The 24217-nt window shown below is 43.7% G+C and overlaps 1 protein-coding gene across 16 annotated transcripts in view; it reads right to left on the bottom strand.

The window, feature by feature from the left end:
* ANKS1A (ankyrin repeat and sterile alpha motif domain containing 1A) overlaps positions 1–24217 on the bottom strand; it is a 201045-nt gene that overhangs the window by 63763 nt on the left and 113065 nt on the right. For 15 of the 16 annotated variants that reach the window (XM_049889300.1, XM_049889257.1, XM_049889383.1 and 12 more), the window contains one exon: positions 12493–13082. In XM_049889300.1, coding sequence (XP_049745257.1) covers positions 12493–13082 — 590 coding nt within the window. Of the gene's footprint in view, positions 1–12492; positions 13083–13653; positions 13766–24217 lie in introns of those variants that run through there. The other variant, XM_049890299.1, reaches the window with a different exon arrangement.

The raw sequence follows: 24217 nt of genomic DNA, 5'->3' as shown, positions 1-24217 counted from the left end.
GAGAAAACCAAGTATAGAGATTGGGCCATAGGGTCACTCTCTGGAGAGCTGAAAAGTTTGGACTTCGGCCTGCAGCAACAGGAAACCAAGGAAGATTTTAGTTAAGGGAGGGTAATACAAAATGGTTTAGGAACATAATAAAGCAGCCAACAAGTAAGACTGACTGCAGGAGAAGCCCTGACATAAGTAGATTGGGATGATCCCAGAAGGTGGCTGGGAAGAGAGGAAGGACAGGATAGGGACTTTGGGAGGAAACCTTGATGACTGACAGACAAGATACAGGGAAGAGGAAGGGTTCAGGGTGAAGGGCACATGAGGTCTGAGCTACCCTTTACAGGGTCTGGCTTGGGGTCAGTTATACAATACAGACTTTCCCAGTCCTCATTTGTCCCACTTATTTCAAGTGAAAAATTGGTACGAAAGCATCTTTACCTGTAAATTAAGGTCATGATGAGTTCTACAGCTGGTAAAAAATGCCAGATAAAGCTACATGGACTTGAAGCAGGATAATTATGCTATTAGGTGGAGGGCAAGAGAGCAGGTACAGTCATTGTTATGTGATGGGGAGGGGAGGAGTCCCATTGTTTTTGCCAAAAAGCATGCAGGGGAGAATCTGAGCAGAATCTCCACAGCAGAGAGCACAGGAGGCAGTGTCAAAAGGCAACAAGCAGCACTTTCTGTATGGCCTCCTACTGGGGGTGTGGGGAGTCTGGACAGGTCATGCATACTGTGCTGGATTTGGGCTCACTGAGAAACTTATCCCTTTAATTTATCAATAAAGGAGGACACACGTCAAACTTCTTGATGAAGCATTATCAGGTGCCATGAGACAAGTAAAGTCTTATCGCCATGTACGAAGCAAGCTGTAACCTAAACCTAAACCTACTGCCGTCAAGTCGATTCCAACTCATAGCGACCCTATAGGACAGGGTAGAGCTGCCCCGTAGAGTTTCCAAGGAGCAGCTGGCGGATTTGAACTGCAGACCTTTTGGTTAGCTGCCATAGCACTAAACCACTATGCCACCAGGGTTTCCTGTAAAGATGTCATGTAACATCAAGAGGACCTGAAGAGCTGGGTGCACTCAGAGGAGAATGGTCAGGACAGAAACAAGCAGGTTGTGACCAAGTCATCTGAGGAAAGGCAGAAGGAACTGGGGTTTCCTGGCAAGCAGACCGAAAATTTGAGATCGGGAGAACACAACTACAGTTTCAAATATCTGAACAACTCAAATCAACTCCTTGATTTGAGAAGCTGCTAGAGATCATCACATCACTCTGCAGGCCACAAAAGAAAAATCTGACGGTCCTCCACCTGGGGCAGCAGTAAAGGGAAGGAATGATTTAGCCTTAGTGTTGAAAAGAAAAACTTATGCTTTCTCCTAGGAACCCCCCTCCCAAGTTACTCTCTTCCATACACACAGAAAATATTTTTTCTGTAGTTGTGGGGGAAATGTGGTTTGAATAAGAAGAACTGAAAAATAACTGCTAATTAATGCCGAAACAAAAGTTCAGCTCACCTACATTCTAAATACAATCCCATTAAGACTTAGAATCTGTGGCTCCAACTGGCTCATTTATCAACTCCAAGATCTTAAGCAAGTCATTTCAGCTCTCAAAACTTTAGTTTCCTCACCTGGAAAACGGAATCAAACAGTAGGCTAGATCAAATAAAAATAATAGTTACTAAAAATCAACAGAAATCATTCCCAAAGCCAATTCTTCAGACAAAGATTAGACTGGACTATAAAACATAAAATAATACTCGTGAAGAGTGTGCTGCTTAGTTTAAGCAGATAAAAAAAAAAAAAAAAAAAAAAAAACAGGAGACTAAATAGGCGGCTCCTATCCGGAGGCAGGATGAGAAGGCAGAAAGGGACACGATCTGGTTGGATGAACACGTGGAACCCCGGGTGGAAAGGGTGAATGTGCTGTCACCTTATAGGGATAGCAACTAGTGTCACATAACAATATGTGCATAAATTTTTGTATAAGAAATTAACTTCAGCTATAAACTTTCAGCTAAAGCACACACACACACACAAATCAAGATGCTTATCACCCTTTATATAAAAATAAATGCCAGAAAAAAAACAAAGATTTAAACCTGAAAATTGAAACCATAAAAGTACTGGGGGTGGGGGGGGAGATTATTTGTAATCTTAGAGTGGGGAAGGTCTTTTTAATTTAAGACACAAAATCTAGAGGTTATTAAAGAAAAGATTGATAGATTCAACTACATAAAAAATTTTAATTTCTACGTGGTAAAATAAAATGTAAAACACCATAAACAAAACCAAAAGATGATTCGTATCATAAATAAAGGAGTAATCTCTTCAACTATAAAAAGCTGCTACAAATGAGTAAAAAAAAAAAAAAAAGAGTAAGAAGGAGATAATAACAAAAAGAGAAAAAGGAAAAAGATAAGCAGAACCCAGAAAAAGAAATACAGTGGTTTTTAAACATATCAGAAGATGTCAATTTCACTCATAATAAGAAACACAATTTCAAACTACACCAAAATAACATTAAAACAAAACCCATTACCAACACGTACTTTCCGACTCATCACGACACCATAGGACAGAATAGAACTGCCCCGTAGGGTTTCCGCGGCTGTAAATCTTCACGGAAGCTGCCTACCACATCTTTCTCCCAAGGAGTGGCTAGTGAATTCGAACTGCCAACCTTTCAGTTAGCAACCAAAGGATTTAACGACTTCGCCATCTAGTATTACCAATCTGTTAATCAAAAAGTCATTAAAAGCTGACCACTCCCATGTTTGTGAGAATGTAGAGAAACAGGTTCCCGTTATACCCTGAGGGTGGGAGAGTACATTTAATATGCACAAACCCTTTACACAGTTGTTCAGCTTCTAGAAATTTACCTTAAAATGACTTTGTATAGAGATATGCATTAGAGTATTCCTTTTAATTAGTAAAAGCTTGGTAATATCCAAAACACCCATCTACAGGGAACTTTTAAAATTATGAAATACTAGAAACTATAAAATAGAAAAGGAAACTCTTCATGTACTTAATAAAAATAATTTTTGAAATATTTTAAATGGAAAAAAAGGTACAGGGCAACATTTATAACATTATCTTAAAAAGAAAAAATACATAACATGACTGAAATGCCTGTTGTTGTTAGGTGCTATGGAGTTGGCCCCCAACTCACAGCGACACCATGTGTTACACAGGAGAACTGCCTAATAGGGTTTTTGGGCAGCAATCTTTATGGAAGCAGTTTGCCAGGCCTTTCTTCTGCAGAGCCACTGGGTAGGTTCAAACCACCAATCTTTAGGTTTGCAGCTGATTACAAACAACTTGCACACCCCAGACTGCTTATAACCCGTAAAAACACGTACTGCCAACAAGTCAATTCCAACTCATAGTGAGCGACCATAGAGGACAGAGTAGAACTGCCCCATAGGGTTTCCAAGGAGCGCCTGGTGGATTTGAACTGCTGACCTTTTGGTTAGCAGCCATAGCTCTTAACCACTATGCCACCAGGGTTTCTAGACTCCTTATATGCTTATGTATTTCTGGAGGATACATAAAAAGGCTGGGGAGAGGAACAATATCTGAGGGAACTGGAGGAAGGGGAGGGAGATTTTTCACCACATATTCCTTGACACCTTTTAAATTTCTGCCATGTTCAGATATTATAATAATTTTTTTTTTAATCCCCGGGGTACAAACATGCTATTTCCCAGGTTGGCTTTGCCTGGATTTCTATAATCAGTCCGATGTGGAGGTTGTTAAAGACTAATATTCCCTCTAAGGGCACATAGGCAGCTCAAGATCTTAGAGTTGGGAGATTTTCACCCCTGAACTGCCACATAACAGGCAGGAGGCCACTCCCGCCACTGCACCTCAAGTTCCACAGCGTTCCCTTCACTGTCCTAGGGGTCAGCACAGAGGGCTTAGCTAGCACCTGAAGATAAAGCTCTCTAGGATCATCCACCTTCAGGGTGTCAGGGAGGGACGGTGTTCCCCCAGCAGAAAAACCCAGGACTACAGGTCCGTTGCGTAACAGACACAAGGCACTCCTGCAATTTTTAGGGAGGTTCTGTTGAAAATAACTAGTTCCAAAGTGGAAAGGAACAAGAGTGTTTACACAGACCATAACATTTCAACTGAGTTTACATGCCTTTCTGACTGTTTAAATTAGGACAGCCAAGAACAGAATGCCAGACAAATTGTCATTTGTAGGCCCCTAGTGAGCTCAGGCAGTTTTCCACCTGTCCAGACAAATAAACAGGCTGCCTTGACTTATGGACAGGTGGTCCCTGTGGCGCCAGAGACTGGGTCATTAGAGCTCATGAGAAGGCAGAACAGAATGCCTTGGAGAGACTGGCTAAGCATCTTGGCCCTGCTCAGCATCTACAGCCCACCAATGTTCTTCTTACCCACTGGCTACTCACCTGGGGGCATCAAAAGAGAACATCTGTGTTTAAAGTCACCCAACACTGTTTAAAAGGAAAACAATCAGGAAAACAACAACAAAGATAAGAAAAGAGGCAGGCACCAACAGTGGCTAAAGAGAAAGGGAAAAGAAGTAAACTTTAAGCAGTAAGGTGTATTTGTAACACGGTGCTGAATGGAGTTTTAAATTTCTCTTAGAGGAGAAATTAAATTGCAAGCAGGGAAAGTAGCTCAATAACTTCATATGCCACCTTCCCGCCTCTACCTGCATGGCTTGCTCTTTTGCTGCCTTCTCAAAGGGGTCTTCGCTGGCTGCCCCACCTTACTGTAATTTCCCACCCTGCCCACCCCCCCATATTCTCTATCTCTTTTCTCAGCTTTATTTTTCTCTTTAGCACTCTTAACACTAACTAGCATATTATAAACTTTACTTATCTTCTCATACTTCTCTTTCCCCTTTACCTTTCTAGAATGTCAGGGATTTGTGTCCTTTTTCAGTTCACTGTTGTATCCCCAGTACTTAGAATAGTACCTGGGACACAGCAGGTATTCAATAAATTAAATAAATGAGTAATTGTAATAAAAATATACTTTATATTATTGCCAATTATGTGAATATATCCTACTTGTTTCTAAGACACAGATGCTTAGAAACAATATAAGATGAACTGTTGTTGTTTTAGCTGCCATCAGACCCATAAAAAAAAAACCCACTGGCGTGGAGTCGTCATCAGAGTATGCCCCAACGGAGCAAAATGCTGCCTGGTCCTGTGCCACCCCCATGACTGCCTGTAGACTGAACAGTTGTGATGATCCACAGGGTTTTCACCGGCTGATAATTGGAAGTAGATCACCAGACCTTTCTTCCTAGTCTGTCTTAGTCTGGAAGCTTCACTAAAACCTGTTCAACATCATAGCAACATGTAAGCCTCCCCTGACAGACGGGTGGTGGTTACACGTGAAGTGTATTGGTCAGGAACTGAAATTGGGTCTCCCAAACGCAAGGCCCTAAATTATATAAAATCATTCAGTCTGCATTCTACTGATGCTACTTTCTAGAAAAATAGAAAGAAAAGATTCAAACCCAGAACCAAAGTATACAAACATAAATCAAAGTATATAAACATACAGAATGTCCCAGAAAATGTTTCTTTCTGTGATTCTCAGCATCCATATGCACTTTGGGTCTAGTAGCACAGAAGAAAAGAAAAAAGAAATAAAATAACAACAACAGAAAAAGTGCCGGTGGGGGGGGGGGAGCAGGGGAATAGGAAATTTTCATATTGTTAGCAATTTCCACATACCACAAAATCCGTACATGGTGCTTGATGGTGTCTCTCTTGATGTGGCTAAAGAAACTAGACTGTTTATGAATGAACTGCAGGCAGGCAGTGGGTGCGGCGGGGTAGGGGAAGTGAAAATAGAAAAATGGGTAAACAGTGGCAAAAATGTTAAAAAGAGAACATAAAAGAACAAACCCTCTGGAGGAGAGGGCTGAGAAGGAAAGGCTATATTAGAAAAGCCTGTGCTCGATTCCACCAGTAAAAATAAGAATGAAAAGGAGAAATAAATGAGAAAAGTAAGGAGGAAAAGGGTATACAGACAGGAAAGAGCAGAGATGAAAAGAGGAGAAAGAGCAAAGGAGAAAAAATAAAAAAGAAAAGAAAGAAGCAGAACGAGAAAAGATAGAAACAGCAGCAGCAAGAAAATCCCGGAGAAGCAGAGGAAAGCATGAAAGTGACGAAGAAGATAAAAGGCTCCCAGACTCCAGGGGTGTAACAGAGAGGCGGTGGGGTGGGGTGGGGTGGGGTGGGGTAGGGTGGGAGTTGGGGGTTGAACACGCTGGTCTTCTCCTTGCTAGTTAACTGCAGAGCCAGGTTTCCAAAACCCCAGCTTATTCACAACACTGTGGAGTTTCTTCTGTTAGCACCAAGGCTAATGGAAATGCCCACATATATTGTTTTTAACCTGGGCTAACAAAAATCACTTGGCTTTATCAGCTAGAAAGGCTAAACTCTTACTAGACCACTTAAAACCAATGGGTATTTGAAGGGTGTTTCATCTAGGACAAAAGTTGTGGCTCCTGTATATATTGGGAAGCAACTTAAATAGACACTCAGGCTCCAGTTTGTCCCAGGGGTAGGAGTGTCACATTCTTGTTTAGAGTGGGAGGGCTTTGCTCAGCAGAAGGGACTACACAGCATGCTTGTTTAGATAATAAAGAACAATACATACTACAGAACATGGTGTGGGAAGCTTAGCCATTATCAATGGAAACTCAACACCAAATCTCTTTATTTTACATATATGTCAGTCCTCTTCTTGCACATCCAACCCTCAAGGGTTAAAAGCACGCAAAGCCTCTGTGGAGATGAACCAATCAGCTTTTCTCCTGATGACATCATGCCTGTAACTGGACATTGTGTTGGAAAGGGCAAGGTGTCTGGGACCTGGCCTGGAAGGGTGCCTTCCCTGCTGCTGCTACTTCACTTCTCATCAAGGAACTCAAGAGCTGATGGACCCCCTCAATTATTATTTCAGATGAAACCAGGACATTTCCAAGATCCCTGACCAGAAATTATTCTCAGCTTATGCAAAATGCATACAAAGCAAGTCTCTGCGCTTCACCCATTTACCACTTGTTTAATATTTATGAAAGCTGATTACAAAACACATTTATCACTTAAGCCTTTAGCCAAGTTTTAAATGACTTAAATGTTTATGCTAAGTAGACAAGCGGTCTTCTGTGGCTTTCTCTTTCGTAAGCTTCAATCCCATTCAAAGGTATGGATGTGAGAGACCTATCTGACCCCACAGACTTTTTATACATTCAAACCACAATCTGACCAGAAAGTTATTTTTGTTCTTCTTATAAGGTATTTATTTCAGGCATTAATTGCTGCTGTTGTGTGTGTGTACTTGTGGGTGCATCAGACAGTGTAGGGACAGAGGATGAAAATACATTTAAGAGGATCCTAACACAGGAACACACAGCTGAAATGCTGGCGGCACCGCTGACTTGGTGGAAGGGAAAACAGGTCTCTCTATAGCTGAAGTGGGAAATGCTTCAAGTCAAGTGATGAATGTCTTCTGCTTCCCAGCACCCTGAACATCCAAGCCTTCTGGTTCATTTGCCAATGAAGATTAATTCACAATTTACACGCAAAAGCCATGCTTACTGCTCCAGCACACAGCCACCGAGACTTGCTTAGAGCTGATAGAAACAGTGCCAAAAATGGTCTGGGCTGCGCCTGGTCCTGGCAGGAAAAAGATGGCACACTCGAACTGGGCAATTGAGAGTTTAGTAAAGGGATTATTTACCCAGGTTTGAACAGGGTTGAGGCAGAGCAGCAAGGGGTAGTGTAGTACCCGAGAACTAGTCAGAGCCAGGTGCCCAGACCTCAGGGGTCAAAGGAAGGGACTGGTTACCAGAACCCACAGACAGCAGCTATGGGGACAGGACCACCTCACAGGAGTGGGGGCCTCCAGTAGAGGGGCACAGCTAATCCAAGATTCCCTTGGCCTATTCATGTAGCCCATACAGGTCAGCTTCCTGGGGCACACATAGAAGAGTAGGGAATGGGGCTGTAGGGCAGATAATACCCTGCACAGTATCCAACAATTGGAGGATGGTGTAAAAAACAACCAACCAACCTTATGATATTACAGTATAACAGCATACTAAGCCTTTTAGAATAAAGATCTTGTTATGGATTGAATTATGTTCTCCCAAAACATGTGTTAGAATCCTAACCCCTGTATCTGTGGATGTTGTCCTGTTTGTTATGTTAATGGGGCCATGGCAGTGTAGGGCCTATCCTAAACCTAACCACTTCTGAGCTATAAAAAGAGCAGATTAGACCCAGATGTGGGCACACAGGGGAAGACAGAGGGCATGTGAGGATCGTCTGAAAGCAAAGGAACCTCAAGGATCGCCAGCACACCAGAAACTAGGAGAGAGGCTCACAGAAGGAACCAACACGGCCAAGACCCTGATTTGGACTTTTAGCCTCCAGCCTTTAGAACTAGAAAACTGAGAAAACAAATTTCTGTTCTTCAAAGCCACCCACGTGTAGTATTTGTGTTACAGCAGCACTAGCTGAGATGGATCTGAATGCAGACCTCATTGACATTGCCGTGGTAAGATATCCACAATACGTAGAAATGAGGTAAGAAATGCAAATTATAAGTCAATAAATATCTAAGACTCCCAAATTTGGATATACATCCAAATGTTGGCAGAGGTCAACTATGTGTAGAGGAATGTAGGTGACTTTCCCACTTCTTACTTATATGTTTTTAAAGTTTTATTTCTGTGCAGCTTCTCAGTTTGTAATTTCTGCTATGCCCTAGAGATCAGTAGGACAACAAAGAGTGCTTTGACTGGACTGGAGAACAGAGAAAATATCTCCTGAAGTTTGGATTTAGATCTCCTCTTAGGCTGTACTCTTTTAAAGGCAAATTCTATTACTTCTTTGTTACCAAAAATATAATAGGAAATAGGGAGAATGCTAATGTCACTAATGGATGCCATCTCAGAGGTTTACCTTAACCAGGCCACCTTTCAGAAGTCATTTTGTCCAGACTAATTAACCTACTGTAAGGAGCAGTCTGTACGGGAGAAAGTGAGCCCCAAACCCACTACCTGTGCATGTTGCCCAACTATAAAAAACATCTTCCCAAACAACCCACCAATCAAGTATCCACTGCTGGCCATTCACAAAGACCAACACTTTTGAAAAATAAATAGTAGAGAGGGCTGCAGCACAGCTCTCTCTAACCTCTCTCCTTTTCTCGGAGTTAGGCAGAAAAGCTCATTAATTTCTCAAAGAAGGACAATGGGAGGTGCCTGCCCTACTTTTCCAGGCTGGGGCTTTCGTCTCCGGGGTGGGGCAGAGCCTTGCAGGAGGATCACAGTTTGAAAGGCTTGTACTCCACTGTTTCCACCACCACCTGACCCCGGAGGACCTCTCTCAAAGAGTTCTGCCTTTCTTAAGGTCTGAAGATACCTCAGGCCTCAGTTTCCATTCTCCAAGGCTCCAGGCACAATAACAATATCAACACCTTTTGCATGCTAGGAACTGTGTGAGGTACTTAAACCCATCTTCTCGCATTGGTGAAACAACTATGAAACAGATTTGACTGCCTCTGTTTTATGAATAAGCATCATAAAACCGAGGCTTCACGAGGCCATCCATGCACCAAGGTAGATGGTGGAGCTTGGACTCAAAACCAATCTGCTGATCCCTAAGCCGGAGCCCTGACAGCTACCCCACAGTGCCTTCTAGGAGTAGCCTGGCAGACTCACACGCAACACCATCCGTGCAGTGATCACAGCTGCCCAGGCCCTAGAGCCTTTCCCACCCTCCCTAGGCCTCACAGTGCAGAGTTGAGCTGGGCCCAAGTTCCTTCACAGCAGCTCTCCCCACCTCCTGGGGATCTAATGACAACAAGGAGAAGTCATCAAGCACAGGATACGGCAAAGCAGCCGGCAGGCACTGGTCAGGGGTAGGGTGGGGAGCAGCATTAAGTAATGCCCTGTTCCGGGAGAGAGTGCCAAAGCTCTGGGCCAATCACCAGAGAAGAAAGCTGCTGAAGTTTCTCTTCAGATAGAGATAGCCACAAACACTAAGTGTAATGACTCAAAAGCCATGTTGAAAGGTACACATAAAGGGTTTCGCCAATGTTTATTATGCAAACAAAGCTTAATCTTCTGAATTCTTTCCACTGAGACTTCAATTGCCTTTATTTATTTTTTTTTTTCTTTTTTAAATGTTGGTCTTAACTGCACTACAGAACTGGCCCAGGTACCCAGACCTCAAACAGCCCTGGTTCTACTCTACCCACCTGCAGTCTCTACCTGCACATGAACCTCCTCTCACATTAAGATGCCAAGAGACAACCAGTTTATTGGCCCAAACAGCCAACTTGAATTATGCCGGGCTGTGCCTCAGTAAGTTCACGTTTCTTCTTCAGGAGGAAATGGCGAAGCCTGTAAGGCTGCCTGGCAGTGCTGCATGTTAACAGGGCAAGGACATCTTGTGAAGAACCACCTAGCACTACTAAACCCTCAGGGAGGGGGAGGGTGTTCAGGAAAAGGAGGCATAAACAACAGGTAATTTGTTAGATTGGTTTACAAACATCCCGAGTGATAGGAGAGTGGTTCCAGAGAAGAGAAGAGAATGAGGGCCGCGCTTAAAGAGGCACCAGCGTTATTTCCATTTCGGAGACTGTCCTCTACTTTTGGGAGAACGCTTTCTTTCAGCTCATTTGAAGGATTCTGAGATAATGCCTGTCAAATCCAGTATTCATATTCACTTCCTGGCCTCATGTTTAAGGCCCTCTCACTGTCTGGTCCCAATCTCACCTTCTACCCTTAATTCTTACTCCCCCCTATACAAACTCTGGAGCCCTGATGGGGCAGTGGTTAAGAGTTTGGCTGCTAACCAAAAGGCTGGCAGTTCAAATCTACCAGCCGCTCCTTGGAAACGCTCTGGGGCAGTTCTACTTTGTCCTACAGAGTTGCTATGAGTCGGAATTGACTCAATGGCAACAGGTTTATACAAACTCCATACTATAGAGAAAGCAAATGACCTAAGCTCTCCCAACTCCATGCTGTTTTTGCTCATGCTGTTCTTTCCATGGGCCAGACCCCTTTCTTCATCCCACTAGCTTCAATTTGGTTTTTGGCAAAACACTTGGTTCTTTAATTCCACATCAAGGTCTACTTCTCTGGGATCTTTCCTGATGCCTCCTGCCCCTCTGCCACTTCAGAGCATACCGCACTTATCTTCAGCTTCCTCTTAAACGGCCTCATACTCTTACATTGCCTTGTCCTATACTTCAGTGTGAATCAGTAAAACTCTGTTTTGAAAAACAAACATAGAGTGCACATTCCTACAGGGGCCAAGAGCTATCACCCTCATATAGATTTTTCCTTATGCTGCTGGCATCCAGTTTTGGCTCACCCAATCTTTGTTTACTAAACAGTGAAAATCTTCTTTTGCAAAGGATTCCTCTGACCCTGACTAACAGGGTCCCAAGCCTCATCTTATCGGGAGAGAGCTGTGCTGGAAGAATTGCCCAGGCCCCGTTCCCACACTGGGTTTGGTTTACATAACTTTGCAGCTGCAACCCAAATAGAGTTGGGTAGGGCATTTAGTCTACAGATTGTCCAAATGGACATGTCAGCTGTACTGTTCCCCTCCTCATGCAGAGCTAAATTCATCTCTTGAAAATGTTCTTGGGAGACGGACCCAGTCCACTTCAAAGGCAGCGTCCTCTAGCAAGAAGCTTGCAAGGGTAGCATTTTAACATTCCCTGAGTGTTTACCAGCCTTTGAGAAACACATTCTTCTGCCTAGTAATACATGTCACAGGTCACTGAAAAATATTTGAGTAAACGTACTTCCAACCATTCCATAACAATGGTAATGAAAGGAACCTGGATTTCACACTCCAAAGCCTTTCTCCTCACTAATGTCTCTTTGTTTCCTGAGCCTCCTAGCCCACTGCCTCACCAACCCAGGAATGTGGGATGGGCCGGACACTTCTGTCGGGAGAGGCACTTGGTCTTCCAGGGGAACACAGTATGAATAGTCATGGAAGAGAGAGGAGGAGAAAAGTCTTTTTGCTCCCCTTTCAGCAGCTTTTCTCAAAGTCCCCCTCTCCTACAGCTAACCCGGATCTTCCTCCTTCCTCCTGAAGGACTCATAGGAAGTACTTTAACTCTTCTTAAGCATCTTCAGGGTGACCACGACTCTCTCAATGAATCCAAATATTTTCAAACAGCATGTCATTTCTAGGAACTGCCCCTCCCTCAGCCCTGCTCAGTTGGGGCCTCCACCCTTAAGTTTAACCATTAATGGTTATGTCCTCTGTGACCCAGGCAGTAAGATCTCCTGCCTCAACTACTTTTGCTTGCCTGCCTCACAGTTGTCAGAGACACACTGGTCATGATGCAAAGGAACCAGGGCAACCCTGGCCCTGATCCCGGGAGTCGGCACACAGGGGAACTGTGGTGGGCTCAGCCAGCCCAGCTCTCTGTGACATCACGTCAGTCTTACCTCATCCCACTCCGAGGCAAAGGAGGGTGACTTTTCCAGCCTCTTCTTCCCAATACTGCAGCTGGACAAGGACTCGCTCCGGCTCCCCATTGTGGCGTCCTCTGTGGGTGAGCAGGTCAGGAGATCAGAGTCTGACTTGGACAAGCTACGGCTGAGTTTGAGTTCAGCTTTGGGTTTGCTGGTGGGAGGGGCTCGGCTCCTGGCCCCGCTCCGGTCTCCTTCTTCCTCGGCACCACCAGGGTGCGGAGATGCCGTGTGAGTCAAAGTTTCGGGGTGCGATTGGCTGTTGGCGGTGGGCAGGCCTGCAGGGTAGCCCACTCTCATACTCTGGTCCAGGGTACTGGGCTGGGAGGCTCCAGGAGTGTGCACGCCCGACTCCTCCAGCTGCATGCTGGCCTCGTGGCAGGCACCCTGCTGCGGGGACTCTTCTGGATTGCCCTGGCCAGTGGCAGAGAGCAGCTGGAAAGGGTCCTGCCCAACCTCGCACACTGGGGAGGAGCCGTGGAGGAGACCTGAGAACTGCTCTGGGACCTGGCCGTCCTGCCCCTCCGCAGAGTCCTGGCTCCGGCTGCTGTTGCTCCGCCTGTGGTCTTGGAGTGGACGGAGAGACAGAGAAATAAAAAATTAAATGTGGCAAAACTCAACCAAGTTCCAAGGCAGCGAGTGTACGGCAGGGCAGAGGGATTCAAAAACAGAGAAAGAGAAGCTGGGCAGGCTGGGGAGGGGAGAGAGGGACACAGGGAGAGAGAGGAAGGAAGAAAACAGTTCCGTATTGTTCTTAACGTTCCATTTGTACCCAAAGTCGGAGCATTTATGAAATTCCAAACACTGGCCTGATGAATGCTATCTGGCAGCCTTCCCTGTTGTTAGATTTCTGTTAACAGTAACGACCAGACCTTGCTATATAAGGCGAGGAGAAGTGCTAACTATATCCTACAGAAAGGACACCAGAGAGGAGAGAGCGAGTGAACAAGAACACAAGTGAGAGACTGAGAGTGAGAGCCAGAGCGCCTGCCAGCAAGCACAGGCCAGAGAGACTCACTCCTGGAACATCCGATACATTTCCATAAAGGCCAAAGTGTTATTTACGGGCACCCGCCCTCCCTTCCTCTGGCAAGCAGCGACAGGGAAAAAACAAAAATGGAGGTCATGATCCACAACCTGCGACTTCTGGAATTCCTCTACTGAAAGTGCAAAACAAAACAGCAGAGAAATCGCTGCTTCCTTCCTCATAGGGGGGCTGTTCAGAGCTCCACGCCTCATCCTTCCTCCCTCAGGGAGCACAGGCTTTTCTTTTTTTTTTTTTTGAGAATGTTCACATCTCACTCCTTCCAAAGCCTCCCAGCTGCTCATATTTGTTTAAGTTTAACCTTAGTTGATCCACTGAAAGGAAAATGGTCTAATCTGTCAATGCCAAGAGACAGTTGCAGTTCTTTCAAGACCTCCCTAACATCCCAGAAACCTGACACTACTGGCTCAGGAGGCCAATGACTACTGTACACTCACCCAAGATACCAAATACCTCTGCCCTGAAGCAGCATAACTGACCAAATCAGAGCTCAACACCAGCACTACAGGGACACCCAGGGGCTCTCCCCGCATGAACTCAGTCCCATAAAACATTTTAACCCACATCATCAGGGTAGATACACCCCCTGTCCAGCACCAGCTTGCATTCCAAAGCTAATACTCAACTTTATTTTCTCTGTAAGTGTGAATCTGTGGTACATACACCAAATGTTTGCCCATTTTGCCCAAAGCTCCCAAGAACTATTCGTGAAATCACAGTCTTAGAACTGGAAGGGTGGAGCTCAACTATTTTTACTGAGGAGAAATCTAAGGCCCACAGGGCTTTAGTGGTTTGCCCAAGGGTAGTGGGAAAAAAAACTTTAACCTAGGGGTCTGAGACCTGGTCCTGGTCCTGGCTCTGCTGTTCTCTAGCTGTGTGGCCTTGGCAGTGGCTGCATCTTGCCAGGTCTCAGTTTCTACAATAAGTGGGTTGGACTGCATAATCTTTAAAATCCCTTCTATGTTAGGATACTGAGGAGACCCCATGTCTCCACCATACCATGACATTAAACATTCCCCCCTCAGGGGGTGCTGCAGAGTTCTGCCTGCCTGGCTTTCCTGTTGTTGCCTAGATAGCATCAACTCTCCCTCATCATCATGCCTGTAGCCCCAAGGCCCCTTCCTGAAGCTCAGTTCCACAAGTGAATAGGATAGTCAGGTGAGGAAGGAAGCTGAATGAGCAGCACTTCACAGAGATGGTGTACTAAACAGTTTCCACTGCCCATGTACGATGCCAGATGCTAGTGTCCGCAACATTGGTTCTTCCCAGACAGCCTTTAAGGAAGGATTCTAACAACCAGCTCTCATAGTGAGCCTGTCTCCCTGAAGTTCCAGCAGGGACAGAGCCCAATTAACCCCACCCTCTTAAGAAGAGTGGTTCAGTCTCCACAGTCTGTTCAGCTTTTGGCAAGTCTATAGAGGCTGCAGAGGGGGCAGCCAATTAGCTCCACTTTATGGCTCTGGTTACTTATCCTCAGGAGCCCAGAAGTATGAACTTTGGCTTCTCCCTCCTCTACACTTGACCACTTCAGAACTTTCACACCCCCAGCTCACAAACCCCACACCCCAAAGGTCAGGTCCAAGCACTGAACAATTGCAACCATTTCTCTAGGGAAAAAGAAATGCTGAGTTCATAGGAGTTCCACACAGCTTAACTCAGGCCCTGGGAAGCTATGACTTCATGGCTGTGGATATCATGTATGACAACTGGCAGCTGGAACAAAGCCGCAGTGTGGTGTTGCATGGTGGGAACACAAGGAGGATGTTACATGACCATATTAGAGTGGGAAAAGCCAAAGCACTTCCCTGGAGAGGCTGATAGAGTCAACCAAGCTGCAAGATTCGCCACCTCTGGAACTATATTCTAATGGGCCAATTCCTACCGATTCTGGTCCATAAAGGCCAAGGTGCAATGTCCCTTTGACTGCATTTGAATACAAGACTTTGGTAAAAGGAGCACAGGCTCCCACTCCTTTGCATTAGCTTCCAGCTTCTTATTTAACAATTGTTTTGGGAAAAAAAGACAACAAAAGAAAAGCGCCACAGCCCAGAAGGAGAAACCAGCCTGACTCATGCTGCCTGGGTGGAGCCCAGAATCCAGACTCCTATTGTGGGAGCCGACAATGGAGGCCCTGTCAAACAGCCACCCATTCATGCCAGCCATCAATGAAAAAAGAGAGATGCCAAGAGCTTCATACCAGATGGATGCCAGGGGGAAGAAATGGGCAGAAGGAAAGAGTGGAAATTCATGGAGAAAGGAAGTATGTGGAGAGGAAGAATTTCTGAAGGCCATAATCCCATTACGGAAACCACAGTCCACCAATGTTGTATGGAGTATATAAGAGATCATGAAAAGGACGTAATTCCTGTAATTACAAAACGTGCCCAGGGAATTCCTTAGGAAAGACATCTTATCTGAAAAGCTTCTCAAGATCTAAGAACCTCAGGACTTTTTTGTTTTAAAATTTTATTTTTGATGAAAATATACACATGAAAGCATGCTCCCATTTAACAATTTTTACACATACTGTTCAGTGACATTGGTTACATTCTTCACGTTGTGTCAACCTTCTCGTTATTTCTGTTCTAGTTGTTTCACCCCCATTAATTTAGACTCACTGCCCTCCAGACTTCTCATTTATGCTTACACTTACTGTTGTCCCTTTGCCTCATTCAGATATTTTAAGAGTGTTAATACATATGGGTGGCATTCTTTACTTTTTGAGCTAAACTGTTTTTTAGTTTAAAGATGACTGAAGGGAATAGTTTTGGCTCAAGGTTTGAAGTATATCTCAGGGCAACAGTCTTGGGAGTTCCTCAAGCCTCAATAAATCCAGAAAGTCTAGATTCTTTAGAAATTTGAAGTTCTGTTGCGCATTTTTTCCCATTCTATCAGGATCCATTTATCGTGTCCCTGATCAAAACATTCGGTAATGGTAGCCAGGCACCATCCAGTTCTTCTGGTCTGAGAACCTCAGGAGCTAGTGTTTTCTTTCCCATAAAAAACTATATTCAAGTTTCCTGGCAAGATTTCCTGGCAAATCAATGAGTAGAGAAAGACCTAGTCAATGGTTCTTACGTTCTGCAAAGCCAGGATAATACCCGGTCTCTTAGGGACTATGTGTTAACAAACACAATGTGCTAGTTAAAAGCTAGACCTTGAGCATATTACTTAACTTCTCTGTGCCTCAGTATCTGCATCTATAACTTGAGGATCTTAACAGTACTTATTTCATAGAACTGTGAGAATTAAATGATATGTGTTAAGCATCTAGAACCAGGCCTGGCACATGTCCATCTCTGAATAGATGTTGTTATCATCCTCCACAGAGGATCCATTTCAACATATTCTGCTCGCAGATGAGACAAACTACTCCCTATATCTCCCCTCCTCACACTTCTATCATATGAAAGGACTTTGTAAAACACCCATTATCTTCATCATTCTTACAACTCTCAACAGCAGGAGGAAGGTAATATGGTGAGAGAGCTGAAGTGAGAAACTCTGAGACAGGTCCCAGAACTGTGATTGTAATTATGCATTCCATCAGTAAGTGTATACATAGTGTCTGCTCTCATGGGACACTCAGGAAAGATAAAGATGAAGACATCAAGACTGCCTCAATGGGCTTACCAACTATTGGAGGAGACTGGCATATATAGAAAAAACTAGAATTCAGATAAAAATTAATAGATGCTTTAAGAAAGCTCTTAGGGTAATGCACGGTCAACAGAAAAGAACACATGATTACTTGGAACCAGAGGCTTTTCAGAAGAGGTGGCCTTTGAGCTGAGTGCTGAAGGAAAAGCGAGACCTTGACAGACTTAAAGAGAAGTGGAAATACATTAGAAAAGGCAGACGCATGAACCTTGTGCCCAGGGAGCACCTTCCTTCTGATGGGAAGCACTGTGCTCCCACCTGCAGAATACACAGCTTCCAATGCTCTTCACACACTGCCCTCAGCACTCCTTACAATCTGCCCTTCTAGAAGATGAGCAAGATGCTAATGGGACACAGTGAGGGCAGTTTCTTGCTCTCCTTGTACATCAAGGCCAGCTGCTCTACTGACCAGGACACGCCAGTGTGCTAATCCCCAGCCCCTTCAACTTTCAATCTTTATTCATTCTGTGTATTCATTTTCTTTTTACCCTGCAAACTGCTGGAGCAAGGGGTCTTCTGTGCTGCATTTTAATTACCACGATGATCCACGGAGAATCTTAAGGGCTTCTGAATAATAACATTTTAACATTTAAATTAGGGCTGAAAAATACAGCTCACGTGAGCAGTCGTGAACTCGACACAGTCCTCAGACCCAGAGAAGGTGGTTGGGGGTACCAGTTTCCCAGATTGTTCTGCTTTCTTTGTTCCATTAAGACTGGAAGCCCTGAACTGTCTAGTCACTACAGAAGCATCAGAAGTCACGTGTGTCGTAGGTGGGGCCAAGATGGCGGAGCAGTGAGATATTTCTGGTGATCCTTCTAACAACAAAGACCCGAAAAAACACGTGAAGCGATTATATATATGACAACTGAGAAGTCTTGAACATCAAAAGCAAAGTTAGGAAATCGGACTGAGCAGCGGGGGACGGAGAGACGCCGTCTCAGAAGTGGCGAGGAGTTGCTGGACCTGACTCAGCAGGTACCAGCACCCCTCAAGCACAATCCCCTGGAGCAATCACAGTAGGGCTGGTGGTAGTGTTCCCTACGTGATTTCCTCAGGGACAGACAGCGAGCCACGCAGTCTACTCATACCTTCGGAAGCAGAGAAGAACAGCAGTCTAACAAAAGCAAAGTACTTGCGTTTATTTTACCATGCCCCCAGCCCCCAAGCTGGCTTCAGTGGCTGTCGATTTCCTTGGGCCTGAGATAGGTCCAATTGTGCACCCTGAGCCATTCTTCCAGCCTTGGAGAAAGAATAAATTAACTGGGGGGAAAGATAATCTGCCAGCTGAACGAAACTGGGGAGCTCTGGACAGAACTGGCTCCTGTCCAGGCACAAGTGGTCTGTAGACTTTGAATACCTTTCACCCCTGCATGGACCTGTGTGGGCCCATTTCAGGAGAATAAGCCCTTGTTGGCAGACTGCAACGGTTTATCTGCTTGAGATCTGAATACTACTGTTTCAGCTGTGTGGTGGAGAGGTGGGTTTTTGACGTTTGATGCCACTTTGCCTATTAAACAGGGTCCTCACCTACCCACATCAGAGGCCTGAGGGCTGGTAGCTCCATCCACATCATCTAACCACCTGCGACAGGGGTCCAAGGATAAGGTGTGCCTCCCAGTCCTTACAACCAAAAGCACTGGGTGCCCATGGTCCGCTGAAGAACCCACCCACCTGTGTGCTCTAGGGAACAAGGATGCGCTTTCCTCACAGACACATGGGGGACTGTTGTCAGCCCCCTGCCTTGTTCAGAGCGTGATCCCCGGCTGCAACCACATACCTGGGGCTACACCAATCACCCCTGCCCCTCTAAGACTGTAGGACACAGCCTGTACCACACACTGGACAACCAACTACCTGGACACCTGAGCTGAATCCATACAAGAAAAGTGAATGGACTCCTAGGCTCATATACCTGGTAACGGCTCTAGCTATCTGGTGACAGGACGTTAGAGCCTCAAAGGCACAAATAACCAAGCTAGCTCACTCAAGAAGCCTATATGGGGATATCAGAACAAAACAAAGAAGCTAGGATACAGTAAGCAAACATAAAATAAACTAATACAATAACTTACGGATGGCTCAGAGACAACAGTCAATATCAAATCACATAAAGAAGCAGACTATGATCACTTCAAGGAGCTCTCAAAATAAAGAATCAAGGAATCTTCCAGATGAAGATGTATTCCTGGAATTACCCAATGTAGAATACAAAAGATTAATATACAGAACTCTACAGGAGATCAGGCAAAATGCAGAACAAGCCAAGGAACACACAGATAAAGCAGTTGAAGAAAATAAAAAGTTTATTTAAGAACATAATGAAAAAATTAATAGGCTGCAAGAACCCACAGAGAGACAGCAATCAGAAATTCGGAAGATTAACAATAAAATTACAGAATTAGAGAACTCAGTAGAAAGTCAGAGGAGCAGAATGGAGGATATGGAAGGCAGAATTGGTGAGGCTGAAGATAAAGAACTTGGCACCAACATATTGGAAGAAAAATCAGATAAAAGAATTAAAAAAAAATGAAGAAACCCTAAGAATCATATGGGACTCTATCAAGAGGAATAACCTACGAGTGACTGGAGTACCAGAACAGGGAGGGATAATAGAAAATACAAAGAGAACTGTTGAAGATTTGTTGGCAGGAAACTCCCCTGATACTGTGAAAGATGAGACAATATCTATCCAAGATGCTCATCAAACTCCATATAAGGTAGATCTCAAAAGAAAGTCACCGAGACATATTAAAATCAAACTTGCCAAAACCGAAGACAAAGAGAGAATTTTAAGAGTGGCTAGGGATAAACGAAAAGTCTTCTATAAAGGAGATTCAATAAGAATAAGCTTGGACTACTCGGCAGAAACCATGCAGGCAAGAAGGCAATGGGATGACGTATATAAAGCCATGAAGGAAAAAAAATTGCCAGTCAAGAATCACACATCTAGCAAAACTGTCTCTCAAATATGAAGGTGAAATTAGAACATTTCCAGATAAACAGAAGTTTAGGGAATTTGTAAAAACCAAACCACAACTACAAGAAATACTAAAGGGAGTTCTCTGGTTAGAAAATCAATAATATCAGATATCAACCCAAGATTAGAAACACAGGACAAAGCAACCAGAGATCAATCCAGATAGGGAAATCACAAAAATAAGTCAAGATTAAAAAACGCTCAAAATGGGGAAACAGCAATGTCATTATGTAAAAGATGACAACATTAAAACAATAAACAGGGACTAAAAAATGTAGTCATACATCTGTCAGATGGAGAGGAAGTCAAGGTGATATAAAGAAATAAAAGTTAGGTTTAAACTTAGAAAAATAGGGGTAAATATTAAGGTAACCAGAAAGGAGACTAACCTATGCATCAAAGTAAAACACAAGAAAAACATAAAGACTCAGCAAAAACAAAATCAACAACAATGAACAAGAGGAAAAGACAATATATAAATTAATCAACACAAAAAATTAAGTGGAAAAAAGAAACTGTCAACAACACATAAAGAAGTCACGTGTGTCTAGCAGAATCCCTAAATACTTGGCTACTTTCAGAGTGTTGCCATGTTTTCCCCAGAAGGAAGGTACTGACTAGGTCACTTAGACTTTTGCTACAGACTAGGATCTGATAGAACAAATAGACTAAGAGTCCGTTCTGGTCGATGGCAACCTGATGACTAGAACAAGAACTCGATTGGCACTGAAAATGCCCAAGCTGTAGTCCCAGCCCAGTTACAGACTGGCCAGTTCTGTGACTTTTCCCCTCTTGGTTTCTTTTAAAAAATGAGAGGCTCTACATGAACCATGGCCTCATCTAACCTGAGATCAGAAGAACTAGATGGTGCCTAGCTACCACTACCGGCCATTCTAATCAGGGCCACAATAGATGGGCCCCGACAGAATGGAAGAAAAATGTGGAAGAGAACCATCAAATTCCTAAAAAACAAAAACAAAAAAAACCCAGACATACTGAACTGCTTGAGACTAGAGGACTCCCCTAGACCACTGCCCTGAGATACTCTTCAAACCTTGAGTGGAAACTAACCCCTAAGGGGTCATCTAAATAACAAATTGGCTCAAAAAATAATGAACATCACCTGTATGTACTGTGCTCCTTTAAAAAACCACCTATATGAGGCCAAATGATCAAAAATTACTTTAAAACAAAGTTGAGACTGTAAGGGGGCAGGAAAACTAGATTAATGGAATTGAACAACTAGAATGGAAATAATACATTGCGAAGAATGTAACCAATGTCACTGAACAACTTGTGTAAAAACTGTTGAATGGAAACCTAAACCACTTGAATGGAAACCTAAACCACTGTGTAAACCTTCACCAAAAACACAATATACTGTCTCCTCACTAATTGACATGGTTAGGTTCCAAAGACCAGGTCGCAATGCAAAATCAGCATTGTACGAAAATGGAGTATCCAGTTCTTCCATTTCAAACAGTTATATGGGTCCGTACTGTCAGTGGGATAGCAGCTTCCCAGTAACTCCAAAGGTGGAAAATGTAGGTGGGTGCTGTCTGTCCCACTGGTCATGTTAATGTGCAAAACAGTCAGATAGGAGATTTCTTACTACTGTTGTAAATGAAAAATGTTGGATAAGAAGTTGGTAGAAAGTGAGAAGGTATAAAATATTATTTTTTAAAAAATGAGGGGCTGAGTGCATTCTCTAGGAGTCTGAGATTTAGTATGGTCTGAACCTATGATTAGATTAGATGACCTTTCTAGGTCCCTTCCAGTTCTGTGATATTAAGAACAGAAGGAGGGCTTCTGATGAAATGGTTTAGCCTCATGGATAAAGGCACAGGCTTTCAGTTCAGTCAGGCTAGGGTTTAAATCCAGCTCTAACACCTGACCTCTTCTTTCTCATCTATTAAAGAAGAATAAAAATAGCCCCTACCCTGAAGATTTGTCTTGAGACAGTCATTGATATAATCAAAGTAAATGACTCAGCATGATGGCTGGCCCATGGGAAGCATTTAGTAAATCGTAGATGATATCATTATCATCATTTTTCATTTACGACCATTTCTGAAACTACTCTTCGTGCTAACACTGCACACAGCTTGTTTTACTTTCCCTGACTCAGCAAAGGAGACTGGTTTCTTCTAAGTGCCTCCTGTAAACCAGGCAGAATAAAACTTGAATGCCAGCGAAGGTACAGTAGAGGGTGAACCCTCAGGGGTCTTGTGAGTTTGGTTGAAGGTAATGTGTAACAGCACGGTGGAGAATCTTCAGGCCAGGAACCATCTCCACCTACCTCATCCCCCATGAGGACAGCCCAGCCTTGGGACTCAAAACTATTATACATTAACTTGGTCATTGGTTATCTCCTTATATTACATCTACCCCATTTCCTTAAACACCTCCAGAAGAGTCTGTCCACTGCCAGTCGTGGGACCTCTGGTCCCTCCAACTTCCCTGTTCTTCAGTACACCAGTTCTGCCTGGATCAGTTTCTAACCAGTCATGATTATTTAACTTTGCCTTATTTAATAGCACATTTGCCATCTTGTTCCCCTTGATCTTCTGCCAGTTCCAACACTGGGTATTCACAACTATTTGTTTCTCTTTCCCAGTTGCTGGAATGTCGAGTACTGCTGAATACTCAGGAAACAACTGATTGAGCCCTCTACCAATTCATCTCTCAGTTGGCTTCCAACAGCTACTATTTATCAGGTACTAGGTATTCTGTGCCAGACACTGTGCTAAGCATTTTCTTTTTAATATTCCCAACAGCCATGTGATAAGAATTAGTATTCCTACTACATGTAGAAACTCAGGCTTACAGAAGTTTAATGATTTCCTCAAGATCAACAGCCAATAAGCGGTACAGCAAAAATTCAAACTCAAGCCTGACTACAAGGCTCAGCCATTCTTTCATTCATCTCTTGAGAACTACAGTATCACCATAAGATCAACTATTCCTCATCTCTTTGGCTCTTTTTCAACTGCCAACTTTACCCACAGCGCATGTAAGCACGGAGGATAATCACACCATTCTGAAAAGACAGAAGTCAGGCAAACTTAACTACCAAAATTTGTCAAAATTTGGGGGTTAATCTCATCTCTTTCCACCTACCTCAGAAAAGTATCTCCTTACCTAAAATTTACCAATGTCCGTCTAATTGCCTGATCTTTTTTCTAGTCTTCATCCTTCTAGCTCTTTCTATAGCATTTGACACTGCTCAGTGTCTCTGAAACTCTTCTACCTTGGTGTGAATGATGGCTGCCCCCAATACCCACTCTCCCCTTCATCTTTAGCTATGGGATTTTTAGATGGGCTCCCAGCCAACTAGAATAAAGACTGCATTTCCTAGCTTCTTTTCAGCGAGATGTAGCCACACGACTAAGTTCTGGTCAGCGGGTTATAAGTGAAAACGGTGTCTGTAACTTCTGGAAACTGTCTTAAAAGTGTCCTTTTTCTTCTCTTCCTTCCTGTCCTGAGAGCTTCAACTTGAACAGCCTTCTTGGACCATGAAGTGTCAGGAGGAGCCTGGGTCCTTGGTGATCATGAAGCTGCCACACCAGCCCTGGATTTATGATTTCTGAACTTCTGTCTTGTTTAAACCACTATTATTTTGGTCACATTAAACTCGGTTTCTAAAACACTGCACTATCATGGTTATCTTCCCAAGTCTCTTTCCCCTTGTGTCCCCGAATATAAATTTCTGTTCTCAAACTCTTCAATCTCTCTAGGCTTTCCCTCAGCAATTGAGTCTCCTTTATGTTAACCATCCCCTCAACTTGGATGATTCATGAATTGTATTTATAATCCCAACATTTCTCTTAAACATCAGAACCACATTTCCAAGTGTCTATCGAGTATCTTTACCTGAATGTTCCTGGTACCTGAAATACCTCAATTTAACATATTCAAAACTGAATTCTATATCTTTCCTCAAACACACGCCTCCCTCAATTTCCTATCTCTGTCAGATGTATAGTTATCTTCCTAACTAACCAAACTCAAAACCT

Source organism: Elephas maximus, chromosome 1 (assembly GCF_024166365.1).
Source record: "Elephas maximus indicus isolate mEleMax1 chromosome 1, mEleMax1 primary haplotype, whole genome shotgun sequence".
In the NCBI taxonomy this organism is placed as follows: domain Eukaryota; kingdom Metazoa; phylum Chordata; class Mammalia; order Proboscidea; family Elephantidae; genus Elephas; species Elephas maximus.
Note: the sequence above shows the minus strand (reverse complement) of the source record. Positions and strands in the feature narration are given on the sequence as shown.